The sequence below is a fragment of the Spermophilus citellus genome, assembly GCF_964194105.1.
Source record: "Spermophilus citellus genome assembly, chromosome: 7".
In the NCBI taxonomy this organism is placed as follows: Eukaryota; Metazoa; Chordata; class Mammalia; order Rodentia; family Sciuridae; genus Spermophilus; species Spermophilus citellus.
In genome coordinates, this window is record NC_138188.1 from 100,078,757 (window position 1) to 100,095,833 (window position 17,077).

General features: G+C 35.2%; 1 protein-coding gene across 1 annotated transcript; it reads right to left on the reverse strand.

The window, feature by feature from the left end:
* Positions 1-3,482: 3,482 nt before the first annotated feature.
* On the reverse strand, positions 3,483-4,939 carry LOC308653748 (alanyl-tRNA editing protein Aarsd1-like). Its single transcript, XM_081302429.1, has one exon. The coding sequence runs from the start codon at positions 4,781-4,783 to the stop codon at positions 4,178-4,180; it is 606 nt and encodes a 201-aa protein (XP_081158555.1). The 5' UTR covers positions 4,784-4,939; the 3' UTR covers positions 3,483-4,177.
* Positions 4,940-17,077: the final 12,138 nt, after the last annotated feature.

The window sequence follows — 17,077 nt, forward strand, 5'->3', positions numbered from 1 at the left end:
TCAAGTTTGGTTGTTTACTCCTCCGCCCCGCCCCATTTTCTCCACGCCCCCGCCCCCTCCCAACTGCTTTTACTTTCTACGCATTTCTATTTCCTCCTTTATTTATTTATTTGTGATAAACTTAAATGACCCGAGGATGGAGGCGGGACTCGAGGAGAGGCCCGAGGATGACGAATGACGGCTTGGGGCCAATTGTCGAGGGGACTGCGGGGTGAGGGGCAGCGGCGGTGGCCAGTGAGAGGCAGGTGTCTGGAGCGCTTTAGGCCTACGGAGCCGGGATGCCCCGGCGGAGGCGGCGGTTACCCGCTGTCTGGCGCGGCGAGACGCGCCGAGGGGGGAGCCGCGGGAGGGTTGGAGATTGGAGGGGATGTCGCTGTCGCAGACGGCTAAGGCAGCAGGATGGAATCCTGATCCTGGGTGGTGGAAGGGAAAGCAAGCTAGAGGGTCTGGCGTGGTGGCAGCATTACAAGGCCACACTGGGTCATCTTGATTCTTGAGAAATGGGTACGGGTTGCCAAGGCAGGTCACCAGAGGCCGCCTTAAGCAACGCCAGGGCTCAAAGGGAGAATTTGTTTAGAAAAATACTATGTAAAACACTTTCGAATTAGCCACCCTTAATATAAATGAGGATTTATCATCCTACCGGGAAAAGCAGATTATGTTTCTTATTACCAAACGCGTGAAGTTCCAAAGACCCAACCCGAAGCCCACAAAATTCAGTAACCTGAGAGCTACAAGGAACAAATAAAGCGGACACGAAAAATTAAATGCAGTTCAGATGCTTCAATAAAACCCTCATTCTCTATGACTTGTCACTCAACATAACACTCCCCAGAGCCATATTCTTACAAATATTGCTCCAGTACTCAGGCATTGGGGTGAAAAAAAATGAGTCTCAAGGCCAACAGGAAGGCCTGGATAGGTTTAAAAAAATTTTCTTGAAAGGACTAAGATGGAAAAAATAATTGCCCTTCAGTTTATAAAGGAAAATAACTCCTGCCAAAGTAAGAAGTTGAAATATTTAGGGAACTTATAGTAATCTATCACAAAAAAATAAAAATAAGAGACTTTATCAAAAATACAATGCATAAAGACTGTACTGTATTTTCAATTTGAAAATGACATTGTTTATAAGACATGAATCTGATATACAGTTTCTATTAGACTTAAATTAAGTCTTCTGGATTTTAATTTATATTTCCTTGGCACGTGCAGCCTGCTTTCCACACTAGATGCCTGACTTTGACTAGATAGAAGTCTTTGGCAGAATCTAAGCTAAATAGGTTAGTCCTAATGAAAAAAAAAAAAAAAAAGCGTAAAGCCTTGACCTCATTAAACTTTAAAGCTACCTTAAGGATGATATGTAAGAGACGTTCAGAATTAAGAAAACTATTGAATCAGATATCTAAACACCCCATAGAAGCCGAAACATTTTTAAATTTATACATGAATCTTATGTAAAGTGATGTAGCGACAACTAATAAGTATTCCATACAGATCAACTTCACATAAGAAAAATAGTACAGGTTAACAGTGTTCCAATAGTTAATCCCATATATTCTCCAACAAGCAGTGGCCACTCAAAATAAAGATGTTGTGTCGACCGAAAACTAAAAAATAGATATTAAAAAAAATTACTTCTTAAAACTTAACTCTTTCAACACATTTTTATTTTTATTTATTTTTTTTTATTTTTTTTTTCAACACATTTTTAAAGATACATTTCCGCAAATTGATATAAATGTTGTTGGGGTTATAAGGCATTAGTAGTAAAGTGAGGTCTTGGGTTTAACTGCCCCTATTTAAGAGTTGTTATGCTCTATTCTGCCAATATTAGAATGCTTAAGTCTCTAAGGAATGCCTCAGTCTTCATATTTACATTACACCCTACATATCTTCACTACCTTACCACTCCCCCCTATACAAACACTCCAAAAGATGTAGCAAGAATTTCATAATTATGATAGAACGCAAGAGATTTTTTTGGTTAGCAATTAACAGAACTGAGGAAAAAGAATAAGAACAGCATGATAAGAAAGCATGGGAGGACAATGGGAAAAGCAAGATAGAAAAGGGAAATAAGAGTAGTCATTGCTTAGAAAAGGATTTTATGAAAAACTTCTGTTCTATAACGTGCTTTCAGAAATTAAAAAGTTTCTAAGGTTTCAAGGCATTAGTAATAAAGGATAATCTTCCTACTTACAAATGAGGACACTTAGACTTTGAATATACTGCATCACAAGTGACAGACTTGTGTTCCAACTCAAGTCTGCCTGCCTCTTTCCTTTATACTATACCCATTCATTCAACAAATATTATGTGCATATTTTTCACAACAAATATATTTGATGGACATTTAAAATCAGTAGGTTCTTAGAAACTAAACAACCAAAAAGATTTGGCAATTTTCCTCCAAAAAGTTCTCTGTTTTCTGAGAGATAAATAAAGGAATAACTTACTATGTTGAGTATACATGTGTCATGTACAGTATTAGAATACAAGAGAAAGAATACCTAACTCCTAAGAAATTGGGAATATTTGTAACACAATGAAATTATCACTATACAGAAATAAAAAGTTAAATTAGCTTCTGCTCTCAAGGAGCTTAGATTCTAATAAGGGAACTAATTATATAATAACCATATATAACTATATTACATATATATGTATATATAGAGAGAGAAGTAACTTTTGGTTTTTAGAGACTGTTTTTAGAGAATCCATTAGAGAGCTTACCACTTTTCCTCGCACAATCACGTGCAATATATATCACTTTATATTTTTAGCCATTTGAAAACTGGTACTATTTTTCTATCAATGAACTCCCTAATAACTTGGGAAAATAATAACTAGTGAAAGAATGTTAAAATAAAATCTCTTTTATAGTGAAATAAGTTGAGTTAGACACCAAAATTTGTCAGGATAATATGCAAAGAATTAAGGTTAAACAATTTACATTCAAAGCAACTTGGGATTTTTGTAAATCCACATGTAACCTAGATGAGAGGCAAGTTATTGTGTCTCTGAAAACTTTATATAAAATTTGCCTTTAACCTCCAAATTTACAGTATAGTAGAATTCTGAACCCCTTTATAATATTTCACTGGGATTGCAAATCCTTGTTTTCCTGATTTGCTATGCATATAGACACTCCATGCCTATTCTGTTCTATACTAAGCTTTGATTGGAATAAGAAACTCAAACCAGAACCATAAGAAGTTTTCCCAAAACATCACTCACTTAATGAGAATATAAGAGTTTTAACTAAAGAATATAAGACTAGAGAAATAGTTGGAAAAAGGGGAAAGAGGAAATCTATTAATGGTGTAATTAACTGATTACTGAATGTAACACAGGAACACAAGAGAAACCAGAAAGAAGCTCATGCAAAAAATTTTAATTTGAGATTGGCAATGCAGATTATGGGGAAAGGGGAATACTCAATAAATGATATTAAGGAAATAGGTGGGAAAGAAAATGGATTTCTTTTTTTTTTTATGCCTAATAGGCACCAAATCAGAAAACTACTTATTCACAAACAGATGCTAATCACACAAGCACACTAGAGTATACAGTACAAATTAGTCATATAAATTTAAGTGGTAATAGAACCATTTTGAGTCACATTATTTTATTGTCCAAGAGACTCCTTCCACCATCAGAGGGAGTGGGCACCCTGAATTCCCGCTCCTCAGTGCTCTGCGTGCTGACATAGTCTTATAGAAGCACCTGCACCTCTGCCCCGCTGGCTCATCTTGGTGGCCTTGCCCTGGAAGCGGCCTTTCTTCCCTGCTCTTTTTGCCTTCCAGGACCTCAGCCACCCTGGACCTCAGGTTTCCACAGCCTCTGCTGGCCCTGCCAGTAAGAAGAGCCCAGCACCTTTCTCATCTCCCACAGTTAGGAAGAGGAGGGTCTCTTCTGACCCAATTTCACTGGCAATGATATTCATGAACTCAGAATCACCCTCCTTCCTGTATTGTATGACAGCACCTCCCCAGTCTGGGCTATTCCTGAGACAGTGAACAATGTGCACAGCCAGGTCTCTGAGCAGATTCAGGTTATTCTTCTGCAAGAATTTGGAGTAGTTCTGGAGTTTTTTCACTGCTTCCACATGATCTTATGTTCCACACTTAAGCAGAGTGCTCAGTGCCTTTTCAGTTCTGTAACTTCTCTCCATTCACTTGAGCACCTGATTCCCAGCCAGAAATATCAGGTTGGTTTTATTCTTTTTCCCCTTCTCAGTAACCAGAATCTTTATGATCTGAAGGTAACTGAGATTGTTTACATGAGTCCCACAGCACCTGTTAGAATCAACACCCTCAATGGTAACATCTTGAATGGGTCCAGCATGATCGTCTGGTAATCCCAGGCCTCTCACCTTCTCCACCTCAGGATCATCCAGGCTCAGTTCTTGAACACTCACAGGCAACTGATATCTGATTTTTTCATTGACACTCTGCTCAATGGTAGCTACTTGTTCTGCAGTCACAAAGGGGCTGTCCAGCTCAATTATACTCCAGAGTCTCCCTAACTCCCATGATGTTGTCTTCAACCCAAACAGACTATCAGCCACTGCTGTGATGAGATGCTGCCCTGAATGCTGCTGCATGTGATCAAACCTCCGCTTCCAGTCAACCTGGACCTGAACCTGGCTCCCAGGGGCCAGAGGTGTCCCTGTGAAATGATCCACCTGGGCTCCCCGGAAGGTCACTCTCAGTACAGAGATGTCATTGATTGTGCCATGGTCATCAGGCTGTCCCCTGCCCTTAGGGAAAAGTAGCATGTCTTCCAACACCACATGGAAACCGCTCAGCCCTTCTTTCTTGCCATTGCTCCCATGGGTCTGCAGCTCAGCTGGCTAACAGGAGACCACATGTTGAAGAACTCCCGTGCATAGCTGTCCTGCTGACACAGGAATGCCATTCAAGAAAATGGATTTCTACACAGTACACAAACATTTACTTCAGGTACTTTATGAACTACATTTTGTCCTCAAAATGCAAACATGAGGTGAGCACTATGATTGGTGGTTTTGTTTGAATTACACAACTGGATTTAGGGAGGAAGAGCAGTCCCCAATAGGAGCTCAAGACAAAAACAGTAGATGTCCAACATCATGAAAAACCCAGGAAACTTCTTGAATCCCTAGGCCCAGTTGTACCTAAACCCAACTAAATCATTCTTAGTGCATGAGCCACTGATTTTAATTGGTTAAGATGACTTGAATTAAATACGTGTGCACTTGGAACTTGGTATTTATAGATCGTAGGTGATGTTCGTAATTTTATTTACATAGATCCACAGTATTTTATAATTATTATGAGAAGTGATTTTCAGTTTCTTTTCACAATTGTAAGAAGGGATTTTTTCCTATTTTCTAGTTATTATTTCTCATGTGTAAGCAAACTACTTGTTTTTACATGTTGACTTTGTATCCGTATATCTTGGTGAACTCTATTATTACTAACCATTTATTAGTTAATTTTCTTATATTGACATTCACGTCATCTTCCAATACTGAGGATTTTTTTCCCTCTTTTTAGTGTTTGTAACCATGGTTTATTTTTTTAATGATTTGCCCCTTCATTCATATATATATATATATATATATATATATATATATATATATTTGTAGATGGATGCCACACGTTTATTTATTTTTTAAGATTCTCTTTTTCTTCATAATATTTATTTATTTTTAATATAATATGTTATATATGACAGCAGAATGCATTACAATTCATATTACCCATATAGAACACAATTTTTCATCTCTGGTTGTACACAAAGTATAGTCACACCATTTTTGTCTTTATACATGTAGTTAGGGTAATAATGTCTATCTCATTCCACCATCTTTTCTAACCCCATGCCCCCTCCCTCATGTTCCCACACCTTTGCCCTATCTAGAGTTCACCTAATCCTTCCATGCTTCACCACACCAACCCCATTATGAATTAGCATCCTTATATCAGAGAAAACATTTGGCATTTGTTTTTTTGGGATTGGCTAATTAGCATTATATTCTCTAACTCCAGAATTAGCATTATCTTCTCTAATTCCATCCATTTACCTGGAAATGCCATATTTTTATTCTCTTTTGATGCTGAGTAATATTCCGTTGTGTATATGTACAACATTTTCTTTATCCATTCATCTACTGAAGGACATCCAGGTTGGTTGCACAGTTTAGTTACAGTGAATTGTGCTGCTATAAACATTTATGTGGCTGTGTCCCTGTAGTATGCTGTTTTTAAGACTTTTGGTTATAGACTGAGAAGAAGGGATAGCTGGGTCAAATGATGACTCAATTCCCAGCATTCTAAGGAATCTCTATACCACTTTCTATATTGGCTCACCAATTTGCAGTCCCACCAGCAATGTATAAGTGTGCCTTTTCTCCACATCCTCGCCAACACTTATTGTTGTTTGTTTTCTTGATAACTGCCATTCTTACTGGAGTGAGATAAAATCTTAGAGTAGTTTTGACTTGCATTTCTCTAATTGCTAGATAATGCAAATATTTGTTGATTAATTGTATATCTTCTTCTGAGAAGTGTCTGTTCAGTTCCTTGGCCCATTTATTGGTTGGGTTATTTGTTTTTTAGCTATTTAGATCTTTTTTAGGTCTTTATATATCCTATTGATTAGTGCTCTATCTGATGTGTAAGGGGTAAAGATTTGCTCCCAAGATGTAGGCTCTCTATTCACCTCACAGATTGTTTCTTTTGCTGAGAAAAAGCCTTTTAGATTGAATCCATCCCATTTATTGATTCTTGATTTTAATTCTTGTGCTATATGGGTCTTATTGAGGAAGTTGAAGCCTAATTCAACATGATGGAGATTTGGGCCTACTTTTTCTTCTATTAGACACAGTGTCTCTGGTTTAATACCTAGGTCCTTGATCCACATTGAGTTGAGTTTTGTGCAAGGTGAGAGATACTGGTTTAATTTTATTTTGTTGCACATGGCTTTCCAGTTTTCCCAGCACCATTTGTTGAAGAGACTATCTTTCTCCAGTGTATGTTTTTGGCAACTTTGTCTAACATAAGATAACAATAATTATGTAGGTTAGTCTTTGTGTCTTCTATTCTGTACCGTTGGTCTACAGGTCTGTATTGGTGCCAATACCACCCTGTTTTTGTTACTATTACTCTGTAGCATAGTTTAAGGTCTGCACCTGCTTTACTCTTCTTGCTAAGGATTGCTTTAGCTATTCTGGATCTCTTATTTTTTCAGGTGAATTTCATGACTGCTTTTTCTATAAGGAATGTCATTGGGATTTTGATTGGAATTGCTTTAAATTTGTATAGTGTTTTTGGTAGTATGGTCATTTTGACAATAATAATTCTGCCTATCCAAGAACAAGGTAGATCTTTCCATCTTCTAAAGTCTTCTTTAATTTCTTTCTTTAGCATTCTGTAGTTTTCACTGTAGAGGTCTTTCACCTCTTTTGTTAAGTTAATACCCAAGTATTTTTTTTGAGGCTACTGTAAATGGAGTAGACAAAAGAAATTAAAGGGATACAGATTGGAAAACAAGAACTCAAATTAGCACTATTAGCTAACAATATGATTCTATACCTAAAAGACCCAAAAAATTCCACCAGAAAACTTCTAGAACTAGTAAATGAATTCAGCAAAGTAGCAGGATATAAAATCAATACCCATAAATCAAAGGCATTTCTGTATATCAGTGACAAGTCATCTGAAAGGGAAATGAGGAAAACAATACGTTTATTTATTTATTTGTATGTGGTGCTGAGGATCAAACCCAGTGCCTCACACATGCTAGGCAACTGCTTTACCACTCAGCTACAATTTTTGACATTGCCCCTCTAAGTATCTTCCTTGCTGAAGATTTTCTTAAAAGTGATACATATAGGGCTGGGGATGTGGCTCAAGCGGTAGCGCGCTCGCCTGGCATGCGTGCGGCCCAGGTTCGATCCTCAGCACCACATACCAACAAAGATGTTGTGTCCGCCGAGTAAAAAATAAATATTAAAAATTCTCTCTCTCTCTCTCTCTCTCTCTCTCTCTCTCCTCTCTCACTCTCTCTTTGAAAAAAAAAAAAGTGATACATATAGCTTGCAAAGTTCTCAAATTTAAACTTTACCAATGATTATACTTTTATATATACCTTTTCTAAATATATAATCACTATATTTTTTCTGTTAACATATTGAGTTATAATGATAAATTTACTGATGTTCAAACTTCTTGCATTGCTATATTGTTTTTTAATTTTATTGTTATTTTAATGAATATGTGTTGTTTTAGTCACCTTTTTTATTGCTGTGACCAAAAGAACTAACAAGAACAATTTTAGAGTAGGAAAAGTTTATTTTGGGGCTCATGGTTTCAGAGCTCCATTTCTCAGGGTCAAGTTGAGGCAGAACATCATGACAGAAGGGGGTGGTGAAAGAAAGCAGCTGGAAATATGGCACCAGGAAGCAGAGCTAGAGATCTGCTCAACAAGGACAAAATATAAAACACAAAGGCACATCCCCAGGAACCCACGTCCTCTGGGAATACCCTACCTGCCTGCAGCTACCACCAATTTAATCCTATCAAGGAATTAATGCACTGATTAACTTTTTAAAACATGATCATTTCATCTCTAAGCTTCCTTGCATTGTCTCACACATGAGCTTTTGAAGGAGGCCTCATATTGTAATCACAATGTGTTTACCAATATTTTTGTCTTGGAATTTTCTAACTTCATAATTGAGATCAATATTCACAGCTGGATGAACTTTATGCAACCTTCACCTTTGGGATTTGTATTAGGCTAGCTTCATAGAATTAGTTGGGTAAATTATTATTATTTTTTTACTGTGCTCTGAAGACATTTTGTTCCATGATAGAGCTTATCTATAAAACTCTCTTGGCCTCTGTGATTTTTTTTTTCTTTTTAAGACTGAAAGTCCTGGGGTGGGAGGTGAGGGGTATGGATTCCCTTGGTAAGAGTGCCACTGACTCAAGCCTCAAGCTCATCTAGACTCAATTGAACTCAAAGTGGAACATGAGTGGGGATATCTACTAGCAGATATGATCCTTAAGTTAACCACATCTGCAAAGTTCCCTTTTACTATAAATACATTCACAAGTTCCAGGCATTAGAATGCAGACATCTCTACAACCCAGGAACTGAACTACTGAGTTTCTATAACTGAAGGACTTCTGAACTGTTTCCCAATGTATAGACCTTTGAGGAGTTGAGATGAACAAAGTAGAGATGGTAAATAGTATTTGTACATTACTATATGTTTTTAAGAGAACAAGCCACAGTCTTTCAAAAATCATTCAGCATGGTTCACTGTGTAAATAACTCAGTATATTAAAAATTAATTACATATCTATTGTACACAAAAATACAATAATGTTTCATCAAGAATTATAATTAGCATTAGAGAATAGGCAATTAACTTTTTGTCTCCCTCCTTAAATCCAGAAAGCCCATTCTCTGAGAGGTATTTTATGTCTATTTGAAATTAGCAGAAAGGAGCAAAGTACCTTTGGTGACTTTTTTTTTTTTTAAGACTACAACTTCACATGACAGAGGCTGCTAACTTTATGAACTATGTTAATCAGCTTTTCATCACTGTGAACAAAATACCTGACTCTTGGTTTCAAAGATTTACTCCATGGTCTACCAACTCCACTGCTCTGGGACCAAGGTAAGACAGAATATCATGATGGAAGAATTTGGCAAAAGAAAACTGTTCATCTCATGACAGAGGGAAAGCAGAGAATAAGTGAGGTACCAGGGACAAAATGTAAACCCCCCAAACACACCCCCAGTGACCTCCTTCTTCTAGCTATGTCCCACCTTCCTATAGTTACCACCCATTTAGTCCATTTAAATTATTAATGCAGCAAATGGATTATTCAACTGATTAGGTTACAGCTCTCACAACCTAACCACTTTGCCTCTTGCATTAATGCAGGAGCTTTTGGGGGTCGGCTCATATCAAAAAGGGATCATCCATCTAGGTAAAGAAATGGTCTTGTCACATGATAGGGGAAAGCATGAAAGAAATGTGAAATTAGTTCCATTCTGCAAATTGTGTACCCCAAACTATTTATGCAAAAAATTAATCTGTTCTGTATAGTTTACAGAGAAGATTTAAAACCTCTTAATAACACCAATGTTTCTTTAATATCTTAGTTAAAATTTTAATTTTTTCAGATTTTTTAAATTTACCTAAATGAATGATATGCTAAGTGCCAAGGACATTTAAAGTTTTAAAACAGAATGCATTCCAGAGATTCAAATTTAAATAACTATCCTCAAAAATCAAAAAAATACTAAAGCCGTAAGAAAAGAATGACAATTCACTTTTAAGGATATTTGAGGACTGGACATTTTGAAAACATATGTAGTATAATGACTATTTTCACCTTTTGCAGAATTTAGCAAATAGTTTGTTTGAGAATATATATTATTTTTAACTTGGTTTTCTTGGCATATTTAGAGATCATATGTTTTTTCCTTTTCTTTCTTTCTTTCTTTTTTTTTTTTTTGGTACTGGGGATTAAACTTAGGGGCACTCTACCACTGATCCACATACCTAGCCCTATTTTGTATTTTATTTAGAGACAGTGTCTCACAGAATTGCTTTTGCTGAGGCTGACTTTGAACTCTCAATCCTCCTGCCTCAGCCTCCTGAGCCACCACACCCAGCATAGGGTTTTTTTCTTCAGGTTTAACACAATTTATTATGAAAATTTTTAATTTTGCAAGCCTTCATAGGCTATATACTTTGCAAATAATATTTAAAATTGAGAAACTATAGTTCTGTCATTTTGAATGGAAAATTTTTATTGGATCTATATATATATCTGTCATTTTGGCCAATACTAATAAACTCATTATGAGACAAAAGGCTAGTTTTGGTGCCCAGGAATTTAAAAGTATCTAATGAATTGATTTAAAGACTACTACTGTTGAAAGCATGTAAGAACTAAGCTTTTGCAATAGGTGGTTATATTCAAAGGAAATCAAAATGATTTAGGTTTGGTGGATAATCAAGGGAGTGGTTCCTTACAAATAAACAGGTTCAGGAGTATATAATCATCACCCTTTCTAGCTATTCTTCTTTTTTCCAATCCTTGTACATTTTAGTGCTTACCATACCATGTAAGAGAACATATTCCTGAAGTAAATTTGAGTTCTTCCATGGGGGGAAAGAAAACCATGGGAGATAAGGAAAGACCTTAAACCTACTTTCTAATTCTAATTATGAGCAACCTGATCTAATTTTTACATAATGAATGAGTGCTTCTTTTCTTTGTTATTTGTGCTGTTTGCCCTTCATGTTCAGAGGTAATATAAATTTTGGATTTGTTGGGAGTACAGAGCATGTATCTTGAAAAGTATAATTTCATTATATTTTTACTATTTGTACTTATATATGATGATTTTAATGTGATTTTTATATGTTTTAAATGTTTGTAAGATAACACTATTTTTCCCATTCTACCTTATGATCATTAGAAGTTTCAACTCTGACGTTAAATTATGGACATATTGAACATTTTAAATATTTACCAAGAACTTCCTAATATTGCTAAATATTTAGTGTATAAAGACAAATTAGGCAGGGTTCCTGCCCTTATGAATCATGCAGTCTGCTTAAAGAAAGATGATAATTTTGTTAAAATCTAAGGGCCATGATTGAGTTATGTTTTGATACATTTATTGAATGCTTACCATGTGTCTATATATACAATTCTTACAATTACTTTACAAGTTGGTATATTTATTTTCTCCATAATGCAGTGGAGAAACTGAAACTTAGGATAAATGCATAGTGAATTCAGAGACCATCAAGTAATTTACTATGACTGACATCTAAATTATAATAGAAGTATCTTTTGTTATAGGATAGAATTGCCTTATGATGTTTTTCCTATTGGCTGGTAGAAAACACCATTAGTATGGCTACTCTCCATTTCAATGTCTTATTTTAACCATTATACCTGTGGTCTGCTAGTGTTACTCACTGATAAAGTGCTCTGTTCATTTTTTAAGGCCTAGAAGTAGTAGTGGTGGGAGTGTTGGGGAGATATGGGAAGGGATAAGCAAACCTCTGGAGTTGGGGATTGATAACTTCTACCCAAGCCTAATGGCTGCTATATAGTGGGTGACAAGCGATATGGAAACTGGAAAAGTTTGATTGCTCCATCTCCAATACAGAATTGTCATTTAGTCTTTGTTGTTCCATTTATAGAACATGGGCAGAGTAGATTTAGTATAATTCTTAAGGACTGCAGGGTTTTCAGACTAGTAAATGATCAATGGCTTTAAAGTCACCAGCTATATTAGCCTATACCAAAAGAGAAGAGTTAGCCTATCCTTGAAACTTTGAAGCCAGGCATGACTTGTTCCTAGCTATGAAACCTCCTAGATAACATCTCCCAACATACATCTACTTTGTTTACATTGTTTATACCTTTGTTTAGTTTAGTCTCATTCATCAAGTCTATTAGCTAGATCTGGAAAATTTGCTGCAGCTTTTACATTAGCACTTGCTGCTTCACCTTGCACCTTATTTTTGTTATGTAAATTACTTCTTACACCTCATGAAGCAATCTCTGTTAACTTTAAACTTTTCCTTTGAATCCTCCTCACCCCTCTATCTTTATAGAATTGAAGCCAGTTAGGCCTCTTCTCTAGAATAGATTTTGGCTTAAAGGACCATTGTGGCTCTTTATTCTGTCCAGACCACTAAAGCTTTCTTCATAAGGACAATTAGGTTGTTTTGTTTTCTTATCATTTGTGTGTTTACTGGAATATCACTTTTAATTTCCTTCAATAACTTTTGCATTCACAACTTGACTGATTAATACAAAAGACCTAGCTTTCAGGCTATCTTGGCTTTTGACATGACTTTCCCACTAAACCTAATCATTTATAGCTTTTGATTTAAAATGAGAGATATGTGACTCTTTCATTTCAACACTTAGAGGCCATTATAGGTTATTAATTGACCAAATGTCAATATTACTAAGTATCTGGTAATAGGGAAGACTGAGGAGATGAAGAGAGATTAGGGGGACAGCTGGTTTGTTAAGGAATCAGGACACACACGAGTTTATTGATTAAATTCATCATCTTATATGGTCCATGGTGCCTCCAAACAATCACAGTACTAACTTCAAAGATCAGCAATAACAGATTACCATAACATATAATAAAAATGAAAAAGTTTGAAATATTGATAGAATTGCCAAAATATGGCATAAAGACAGAAACTGAGCACATATGCTAGAAAAATGACATCAATAGACTTACACAATGCAGAACTGCCACAATTTGTAAAACAAAACAAAACCATATAATAAATAATAAATAAATAAAGTGTGCCTATAATAAGCTTTTAAATCACATCTATAATTGTCATACTTTATGTTCTCAATGGAAATTAGTCTTGTTTACTATCATATACACATACTGGAATAATTACATTTTAGAATTTTTGAACAATAAAAGCTGAATTTTAATTTAGAGTATAAAAACTTTAGATGATATTTTCCAAAGGGCAAAAAATTTGAGATTTATAGCAACAGCCCTCCACAGAAACAAACAACATTTGCTTTTCTGTAAATGAAAGGTGCAAGGGAATAAATCACATTTGGGGAGAAACTGATAGAAAAAAAGACAAGTTTCTCCCAACCTTTTTATAAAATGTAAGATTTAGCATGGTTTTCAAAGAACAGAAATACAGTGATATGTCAACTTAAATCTAATGAGAAAGAACACACAGGATAGTCTCTGGGATAGAAAGAATACTTATGTAAGATTTTTAATTAGAAAAAAATACTATGAAGCAATTTGATCTTGAATGCATTTTAAAATATACTATTACATTTCTTAAATCTTTACTAACCATTTTAAAAGTTAAGGTTGAAGCTTTAAAATTTTGCAGAAGTTTCAGATTCAAGTATAGACTTCTGGGTAAGGATCAAAGTTATGAGATATAATTTAAGAATATTGCTAAATAAAGTACTTCCATGGTAACCGCCTTTGATTTATCTTTTCTATTAAAGATTAATAGTTTGAAATGTCAAAATATCACAGATTCAAGAAAAACTTGAGCCTTGTAGTGTTACTCTGTATACTTAAATATAATGAGTCTTAGTGGTCTGTCAGAGTGTCATATGTAGATAAAGACTGAGAGATAACACCACATTTCCCGTTTCACTACCCTAAATGAGTATGGGTCATGAAGGGGAGTATATATACTACAATATGCTTACCCAGATTTTTCTGGCTTACTCTCATGTCCCACTGTGACTCTTCATAGTTTTTGTTGTTGTTGTTGTTGTTGTTGTTGTTTGTTTGTTTGTTTGCTTGTTTCTACTTACAGGTATAATTTTATTTGGACAGAAAACTCAGGAATGAAGCATTTTGCCAGCAGACATTGGTTTTGTGAATACATAGCTGTGGTTTAAGGAATTTCTGGCTGATTCTTCCTCTCTAGTGAAGGTAAATCAAATGATAGAGAAAATAATAGATAAGCTGTTCTGTTCTTTCTGCTGTGTTAGAAGACATCTTGTAGGACATCCACATCTGAAATTTAAAAAAAAAAGAAAAAATCATCTGTCATTTCTGAAGATAGCATATAGCAAACATATTTGGGTATAATGTAAAATTTGATTTTATAAAGAATATTGGGACTAGCATCAATTCAATTTATTATTTTCTTCCCACCACTAGATATCATTGATTTACCCATAAGTTGGCACTTTGCCTGTTGGGATAATAACAGGAAAAATAATAGGAAGAAGCAGGAAAATAATAGGAGGAAACAGAAAAAGAAGAAACTAGAAACAGTTTCTTTGGGAAGAAAACTAGTTTCTTTGGGAAGATATATAATATCTCTAGCCTTAAAGAGGGAAAAGAGCTGATAGTCTTGCTAAATAAACAGACATGCAACATACAAAAAGACACAAAAGAGCATAAAAATGGCTGTTGTTACAAGTTATTTTTATCTCCAGTCATGTAGACTCACTGGGAGTTTTCATTAGAATCTGTGTACTGTTAAGAGATGAGATCCCTTGGAGTTCCAGGATGAAGATGCATATTATGGCATTATAAAAAGATAGGAGCTGGAGGCTTTTTCTAGATTCATAGCAATGTAAGAACTTCCATACCTGTATTCTACCATTTTTGTGATGCAACTACTCTTTGTGTCTATTTATCTCTGTAAGATATTATGGCAATGAGGGATTTGAACTTTCATGAATGAAAAGCAATAATCTAGTTTTAGAGAACAAGGGGAGGATAATCTAATATTAAAGTGTTGACCTGAAAATAGCCACAAAATAGCCTTTATCTTTATCCCTTAATGGCTGGGACAAATTTTTAATGTAACTCTTAATTTTGATCATCCTCCCTAAAATTAAACTGATTAAGGACTAATTTTCTGGTTATAAAGGTGATTCCAGTAGCAGATTTTTCTGAGTAGGTCTTAATATAAATATATGGTCTCAGTATGGAGATAAGAATATACTGACTATATTGCCACTTCCAATGCTCATACAAACTAGAGTAAAAGGAGGGGGAGGATCCCTAGCAAAGAGAAAGAGAAAGTACAGTTTCTTGACCTTCTAGGAAAGTTACAGATTAATTTCCTTTCCTTTTGTAACCCACCACTAGAAATCAATGATTTACTCATAAGTTAGCACTTTGCCTGTTGGGATTTGTTTAAACATCTAGACAGAAGCACTTCTATTTATGTCCCTTATAAAACTTTTCAGGATAAAACTTATTTTTCCAAGTAGAACAAGGTTTTCAACCTAAGAATAAATCTACCGTGGTAAGGAAATTGGTCATGTTTTAGAAATGGGGCATAATTCTACAGACTGATGGTGGGCAGGGTTAGGGAAGATAAAATTTGGAAAAGGGGTGCTGAGCAGACCCAACCAAAAATTTTCTGTGATTCTTCTCACACAAAATATCAAGCCTTTAGAGAAGTGCTTAGTTTTGACTTCCTTCCTTCCAACTCTAAATTGTCATTATGATTACCCAAAGTTCTCTAGATTTAATAATAAAAGTTTACAAAGAAACCTAGACTGTAAAGGTTGGATCTTTAAATTGGTTGTAGTTGTAGAATCCCCCCTCACACACACTACAGAAAACTAGTATATACTTGGTAGGCAAGATTCTGTATCATTCCTCATCATTTCTTCAAGGGAGATAGGACTTCTAATATAAGGACAGGGATTATTTATCGTCCATATAGATTCCCAGTTTCTTCTTTGGTTCTTAGGTTGCCAGAGAAAACCACCATCTATTAGAGAAGAAAATAACTAAAACCAACATTAAAGCCCTTTGGGGACTTTCATTCCTCAATTATATGTCTGCTTACTCATACTTGTGAGAATATGTAACAGTAATGTTAAAAATAACCAATACTTAATCAAGTACTTATTATGTGCCGGGTATGTTCTAAACCATGGGTGACAAACTATTTGGGGGCTTGGGTCAATTCCATCTTACCACCTGTTTTTGTAAATAAAATGTTATTGGAACATGACTACTCCCATTTGTTTCCATATTTTGTGTGAATACTTTTGTACTAAGACAACAGAACTGAGAAGTAAAAAAAAACATATGAGTCACAGAGTCTAAAATATTTATTCTCTGGCCCTTTATAGAAAATGTTTGCTGATCACTGTTCTAAGCACATAATATGTATAACAACAATTACACAAAGTAGGTGATATTTTTCCCACTGCTATTTTACATATGAAGCTGAACAAACATAAGAGTTTTAAAATTTCCTTAAATTCACACAGCTATTGAGCATTAGAGGGCCAGTCTTACATCTTCTCTCAAAATTTTAAAATATTAATCAAAGATAGTGTACATTTTGTTCAAGTAATTATTTGTTGAAGTGGGACTTTCCTATGCATCATTATTTGAACAAAAATTTTAATAATGTAATTATTATGTAAAATTTTATTCTGATCATTAGTACACTATAGGTTAGGTCCTATTTTATTATAATAAACATGGGCTCAACTCAGTTTACCTCATTTAACTGACATTTAAGTATACATAGGGA